Source organism: Apostichopus japonicus, chromosome 8, assembly GCF_037975245.1.
Source record: "Apostichopus japonicus isolate 1M-3 chromosome 8, ASM3797524v1, whole genome shotgun sequence".
Classification (NCBI taxonomy): domain Eukaryota; kingdom Metazoa; phylum Echinodermata; class Holothuroidea; order Aspidochirotida; family Stichopodidae; genus Apostichopus; species Apostichopus japonicus.
Window position 1 is genome coordinate 7,688,206 of NC_092568.1, and position 7,834 is coordinate 7,696,039.

Sequence of the window (7,834 nt, forward strand, 5' to 3'; positions counted from 1 at the left end):
GTCAAGTCAACAAAGTTGCCAGATCACCTAAGTACGTACTGAAGACAAATTTTCATCATGAAAGCTGGTATTCTGTTGATCCTGGTTGGATGCATTTCGTTCTGCATCAGCTCTGAACCTTTGAAAGAAAGTGAAAGTACTGTAAGAAAACTTTAAAATATTCATTTATATTTTGTAATATGTTTTTCATGTTAAACAAGGCTTTTCATTTCGTATGTGAAACATGTATTGTATTCAGTTCATTTGTGGAGGTTAAGAATACTTAATACTTATACTATATATATATATATATATATATATATATACATATATATATATATGTGTGTGTGTATGGTGTGCGTGTGTGTGTAAATTAATGATGAAAATCGAATATACGTCAAAATTCGTAAAAAATAATATAAATCATGAATCGTATTATTTTAATCAAACATAAATCATATGAGCTTTTGAATAAAACACTAATGCCATCAACACAGACATCTGAGATGAAAACATCTACAACTTCATCTTTCTAGTTTAACTAATTTAGAAATTTATGCATTATGGTTAATAAGGAGAAATAGTCTCAGAATCACAATGGGGTACGGAAGTAGAGCAAAGTTTAATTGTCAACATGTTACACTTCTGTTACTTTCACATATAAAAAAGGATACGAATACAAAGTGATTAAAATTCCCGTATCATATAACGAGGTATGCTGGAAGGTATCAGATAAAAATTCTTAGATACCCAGGTGTATGAAAATCACTTGTTTTCAAAGCAAAGTACATCGATACCTGCAACTAATGTACAGCAAGTCAAATGAAATAAAGATGAAATTATTGATTACGGGGGGATGAATGTTGTTTTTCCAGTAAAGAATCTATAGAGTTCCTAGTAATCGTAATAGTGAAAGAGGGGGTAAGGTGTAGAAATAAGTCTGTGGTTTACTTCATATGAGTCCCAAGGGTTACAAAGAAGTTCAATGGACCTATCAACCCTTGGACACCATGCCTTTAATGCAGATATTACACTTGAACTTAACCATGTTCCCTACACTTACACATTTGCATGGACTTTGAAGGATAATGTCTGCACAAATATCTTTTACAAATTTAAAACATTATGTGTAAACTCTATCTGCAGACACACAATCATGCGAAATCGCACAGTCGCACGACGCGACGTTGATATAAGACTCGACAGAAATAAACAGAAATATATATGTTTATGGTTGTACGTTAACCCAATATTGGAAGTAGGGAAGGTGATCTGCATCGTCATTGAGAGTTTACAAATATGAAAACGTCACTGAAATAGAAACGTAAACTTTACATTATAAAACATATGGCTTAGCTAGCACCAATTGCATGTTACATATCGTCACATTTTAAAGAGATAGATGTCTAAATTTTGCTCATTCGTAAAGATATGATTGTGTTTTTGGTTCGATGTATGAACTGGTCGCTGGAAAGCATCTTATGAATTAAGGAATTATCGTAAATATTGTAGTAAATCATATTTTAACATGCACACCGAATGTAAAAGGTCCAATCTGACTGTTTTTTTTTTATTTTTTTTTATTTTTTTAGTTCGAACGCGAGGAACGGTCTTTAGCAGATCCGGCTGGGAGACAAAAGCGGCAGTCAGGTGACTAATGAATTGTTTTATGTTTATCACACGGAGTTCAAACTTCATTACAATAATTTATATGTTCGTACATAGGACAATGTAGCACAGTCTCACTGTAAGCTTATTCAAACTCACACCTGCATTCTAACCAACTGAATAGTTAGAGTTACAATAAATGCTTTCGTGACATGTTTTCTTTCTCTTTTAATCTATAAGATCTGCTGTTTGTTTGCATACATTAAACTCATCGACTCAAACTTAACACAAATATAGTCTAAAAGTACAAACTATAACTAGAAATATTCGTGTCTATACTATCATAAATTTGTTTCCAATGAAACAATTCGTGTGTCCTAAGAATGTTTCTGTTGAATGTAACCCTAATTATAATAATATAATTACATTTTATCTTCAATGGTACAGAAGTGGATGTAAAGAATCTCCGTCATGTGCAGCACTTCTTTCTTAATATTTGTATAAATGAAATACGTATGTAATACAACATAAAGATCTTAGAGCATATAAATCGTCTTAACACTTACATAAATTTTGATCAACGAAGAAACAAGACTTCAATTGGATCCTTCTCAAACAGGTCTTTCGTGTCCCAAGGGGATTTCTCATTCTCCTGAGTACCCACGTGACTGCTATGATATTCTGCAATCTTGTTCCGGTCAGTCTCCACCAAGTGGTCAGTACTACATTCAACCAGATGGTGGAAATGTCATCAAGGTCTACTGTGATATGGAAACTGACGAGGGAGGATGGACGGTAAGATGAAATTATATTACACTCTTTGTTGTAACGTTGTTATTAATTTTCATTATTTGTACATATTTCAACGCTAAACTTTTGTAACAGTTCAGTCGGAAATAAATGTAGTTCTGGCGTAGTGACCTAACTACACTTAGCTCTTCTTTCAGTGAGGATTTATTTTTTTCAACAGGAATTTGGGTTATGTTGTCAACTGGGGCAGAAAAATCCTATATGCAACAACAAACATGTCATTCGGAAACTATTGCCAATGACCGACTCCTGAAAACGCCGTGTGTGACATAGCAAGTCCTTGTTGCACTTAAATGAAACGCAAATATAATTAAAATTGTTATTAATTTTCCTTCACACAAACGGCTGAATGCTTGAACGAGTCTAAATCTGAAGTCATAGAGCTAGATGTGCATCGGTTCTTCCTGCTTATCTGTATCAATAGCAGACGAGTTTTGCAAGTATTGAATCTAAAGCATTGAAGTAAAACGTAATGATGTCATCGGTTTCAATGTCAACATTGGTATCATTCTGCTTTGAAAATATGAAATGAAAAAAAAGCAAGTAGAAGGTTTTAGATAGTAGTAGCAACGTGACATCGTGACAACGTGGCAAAATGGCAACTACCAGACACGACTGTTAAACTATAGGATATCTCGCAAACGTAAAAACAATTTTCGTTGGGGGGGGGGGGTGTCTCAAATTAAGATGATGACTTGGTTTGTGTCCCTTTAAGTCATCCAAAGTGTAACAGTTATCAGTTTCATTGATGACGCATGGTTGGTGCATGTAAAACCTGTGGAGTACAACGAATACACATAACATACTTGTTATAGTGTTACTAATCCGCTATAATGATGTGGAACGATTTACTTGAGGCAAATCCAAACAAAAACACCTCAGTTGCCAACATTTTGTTCGGTGGCAAATCTCAACAATTTAGAAGCATTGAAAACGTTTTTCTGAATGTTAGCTCCTTTATCTGTCCAAATCCTTTACAAGGGAAGTCGAGTTTCACTATTTTGTACTGGGAAACGGCACAGATGAGTTTTTCCCTTGAAACACGAAGTTCGGCCGTCAGCAGTCTTTGAATGTGGATAGGGTCAGATCATTGGAAAGTTTAAATCCTTAACAAATCCTTTACTGTTTAAAGCTCATAAAAATCGGAAACATTTAAGTAACTAAATGAGTATAACAGGAATATCCAAATATGTATTTACGATGGTAACTGACGTAAAATTCAGGGGTTTAAAGTGAATAATTCACACATTGAATAACACTCATAATTTCATCTCGTTCAAGCCACACGTAGTTAATTTATTCTATTACATATTTTGGAACTATCACTGTATTACCTATCAGCAACATGAAAATAAATAGCTTTATTTATATCTGCATATATTTTCTCAAAGAGAGAAGGGCTGTGTACGTAGGTCAGATATTAATGTTCCTACTGGAAGCAACACTTCATATACTTCGTTTGATAAGATGTTAAGCCTGACTGTAAAAATACAGATTTATATTAGATATAAGAGATAGAAGGAATGTGTGTTACCAATAACAACTCATGGTTATATTGATCATATTTGTTCCCTTGTTATGATACAGGTCTTTCAGAGACGAATAGACGGTACCATTAACTTCTATCGTCCGTGGTCCTACTATCAAACTGGGTTTGGGAACCTAAATACAGAGTTCTGGCTTGGCAATGACAACATTCACTACCTTACTTCCCAGGGAGACTACGAGCTGAGGGTTGATATGAACAACACCTTAGGGAACCATTACTACGCCAAATACAACAAATTCAGAATTGGCGACTCATTCTCCGAGTACCTTTTAGTACTTGGAGCGTACTCGGGTACAGCAGGTACAATATAAACATACGTATTTAAGGTGTGTCTGTATATTTGATTACTTCACATTGCATATGACGGTTCAGTATACACAGGGACAAAATAAACATGCACCGTGCATGGACTAAATCGTGATGGAGTTGGGATGATCTAAGTCAGGTAGTTTCACATCCTCGCTATCGCGTTTTACAACCGATCGTTCATTGTCTAAGTACTGAGACTAACTATACACATTTTAGGATGAAATTTATTGATCAGAATTATGGTGATAATGAAATTGCATAAATTAAATTATTTGATTATACATTTACACAGGTACAGAAAAAGGCGCCTAGAAACATACACGCTCGATAAGCACACATTCGATTGATCAATCGACGTAGGTTACTGCGCTTGTTGCGTCGATACAATTGCAAACAAATAACTGTTCAAGGACCTTTCCACTAGATACTTAACTTCTGAATGTAAATCTATCACGTCGCTATTCCGTTAGATACGACATATTGTCTCCATATTAGAAATATAAGTCAGTGTGGTATAGGGAGACGATAGAGTCCTGTTGTTCAAAGTCAAGGAAAACGTTGTGTTCGTTAAAATAGTGAAATTTTCGAGCTGTGATAGTCTAATGCGCAATTATAACAAGCTTATTCCCATAAATATACAAAGCAACCTACTCTATTTAAAGCGTTTTCCGATTAAAGAACAAGTGTTTGCTTCCACGGAACTATTTTTCAGGTAGACTATGAGCTGAGGATTCATTTGAACAACTCCTAAGGACATGTTTTTTTGTTGTTGGAATCATTGCTTTACTTGAGAACTAAATATTTTTTAACCAACAGGCAAAATGGAAGTATATTAATTGATCGAAAAAACAATTAATTTGATTTTCTTTCCGAATGAATACATACAGGTGATTCCCTAGGTTACCATAACACCAGGCGGTTTTCTACGTACGATAATGACAATGACGCTTATTCCGGCAACTGTGCGAGTCATTCATCATACGGCAGAGGAGCGTGGTGGTATGGATATTGTCACCATTCTAATCTAAACGGTCAGTACTACGGTTATAGTGGAAATCCCAGTATTTACTGGCGCAATCTGCCTGGTGATGCTGACCAAATTCCTTTTGCCGAGATGAAGCTTCGTCCTCGTTCAATTTAAGGCTTTAAGCCAGAACGTAGAATCATAATGCACTGCCATTCAACTGTATATGGTCGTAGAAAATGAGGAAATCAACTTTACGATTGTTATGACAAATGTATTGAGCAGTTATTGCTTTGAAAATCAAATCCATGAAATGTATCTGCATAGATCACTTTCTATCTCCCTTTATTATGATTAATGTAAGTGTTGTTGTTCTTGTGATTACAATTTTTGGGGTCTGATAGTTAAATCCTTCATGGTAAATATATTAAACAAATATCATCTTAAAATCATCAAATCATCGAAATAAGAACATAAAATGGGAATATTTATAGTTAACACTAAAGCTGTCGACTCAAAATGATCACTGCTGTGATGAGTACGAACTGTTTGGACACTTTAGCTTCTCAAAAACATATACACCCTGCATTGTTTTGTGAAAGTAACTTAAATATGACCCCTCTTTTAGTTTTGTTGTAGACACCGATACCAAATATATTCGGAGCAATGGTTAAATTTTGATAGTAAATTCTCAATATATCTATTTCGAATGTCACGGGGAAATATACTGATGAAACCGAATACGCGAACCATTTTTGTATTTCTTTATCGTCTGTTTGTTAACTCACTAAGACCTGTGTATAACGAATGTTTAATTTTTAACGATTAATAATATTTTGTCTTGAGGATTCGTTTTTCAAAGCATAGATAATAACCAATCAGTAAATTATGTTAAGAACATAAATTAAACCTTAAATAATCCAATATTAATACAAAAAAAGTAAATAAGAATAAAAGCAACTGTAAATTAATTAACGAGTAAAACAAATCCTCACTATGTTTTATCATGATAATATTTTAATTTTCTCTCTGTCTGTTGATGCTATAGGGGTGAGCTTACAGAACATGCAGGAAGCACAACAGTTCCACGATACTGTTTTGGGGTCGTGAAGTTTCTTTTCAAATAGAAATATTGGCAATACTTCTGTTAATCTATATACCTTGAGATAGTGTAAAAAAAAATATTGGTTACCTACCGATTAATGATATCATACGTCATATATGTATCCATGGATCATTTGTAATGCATGTTATTTATGCGGAGATCGTTTAGTTTTTCTGAGAACCTTCAGTTTCAGCTGTTTTTGCTTTAATTGCTTTAGATCAGCTCAAAACAGACTTCAATATATTAAATTTTATAAACATAACTGATATAAGTTACATAATATAGAAAACTATGTGCCATTTATCAAACGAAAAGAGTCAAATTACCAACATTAAGGCAGGAGGATCCATGAAACGAAAACTATTAATACAAAGCAACTATGACTATACACTAGACCTCTTTAACATATAATTATCGACGAATAAATTTGGAATGTACTGAACCTTACAACAAATGGCGGATTAAACGATGATGATATATCATATAAAGAAAATGAACGAGTGCTGGATTACAGTTGCATGAATAACAAAAACATAATATCCTTTTAATCGTCCCCTCTCTTATGACTTAAAGTCGTTACTGTACTGTTTATGCTGCACTTGTGAACATCCCCATGTGAACAATCTATGCATGCAGATAACGTTAAAGGATGTGAAGACTCGCGTACAAAGAGAGGTCTCATGCCGGTAATCTGACCTAGTTTCGAATGAGGTGTAACAGAAGTGTTAGACACCACCATCGATCCCAGAAAATACACACACAGCTTGCTACCGTCGGTAATTAGACACTAGTGTACAGTCAATACATACAGCTACGTTCAATACCCACAACACAGTGTACAAAGCAGCGATGGACATCTCAGGTCTAGATAAATGATAACAAGGTATCACGTTTCATTACTGTCTGCATTTTGTAGCGACAAGACTAACGAATGGAAGGCCAAAGGGGTCATGTTAAAAAACATACTTCCAGTAAGGAGTAACCAGCCCAATAGCTACGTCTCGAAGTTTACATTGTCTCCACAATTATAAACCCTCCCCATGGCTGGGAAAGTCACAAAACAAGTTGACAAGTGGGCAAACCGAAGCATTTGTCGGGAAACCTAAGTATAAGAAGAAATAGAGGGTGGTTTCTTGTACTGGAAGAGGGCAAGAGGAAGGACGTACAGAGAGACCACAGGGTATAAAAGTTGAAGAAAGATTGAATACAGATAACTAAACCGAACCGTTTCTACTTTTGTGTGCCGTCTATGATGTTCTTCAAACTTCAGCACGAGCATTAGGTGTGTTTCGCCAGTGACTTTATGGCATAGCGCATTGAACTACTAGTGAGGCATATTGTGTATCAAAGGGTTTGTACATCCCTTTGTCAACAAAGTTTGGTAAACAGTTCATCCTAACAGTGTGTTCATTGTTGATAGTAATTAAACCAACGTACTAGGAATATTTCTATAAATGGTTTGGGTAGGTTTAAATAGCTCAAGCTATTGTCTACTAATGCCATTCCACCA

At 34.9% G+C, this 7,834-nt stretch overlaps 1 protein-coding gene across 1 annotated transcript; it reads left to right on the forward strand.

The window, feature by feature from the left end:
* On the forward strand, nucleotides 1-5,960 carry LOC139970884 (fibrinogen-like protein A). Its single transcript, XM_071976944.1, has 5 exons — nucleotides 1-141; nucleotides 1,572-1,629; nucleotides 2,207-2,382; nucleotides 3,985-4,246; nucleotides 5,143-5,960. The coding sequence occupies exons 1-5, from the start codon at nucleotides 58-60 to the stop codon at nucleotides 5,394-5,396; spliced, it is 834 nt and encodes a 277-aa protein (XP_071833045.1). The 5' UTR covers nucleotides 1-57; the 3' UTR covers nucleotides 5,397-5,960.
* The last annotated feature ends 1,874 nt before the right edge of the window (nucleotides 5,961-7,834 follow it).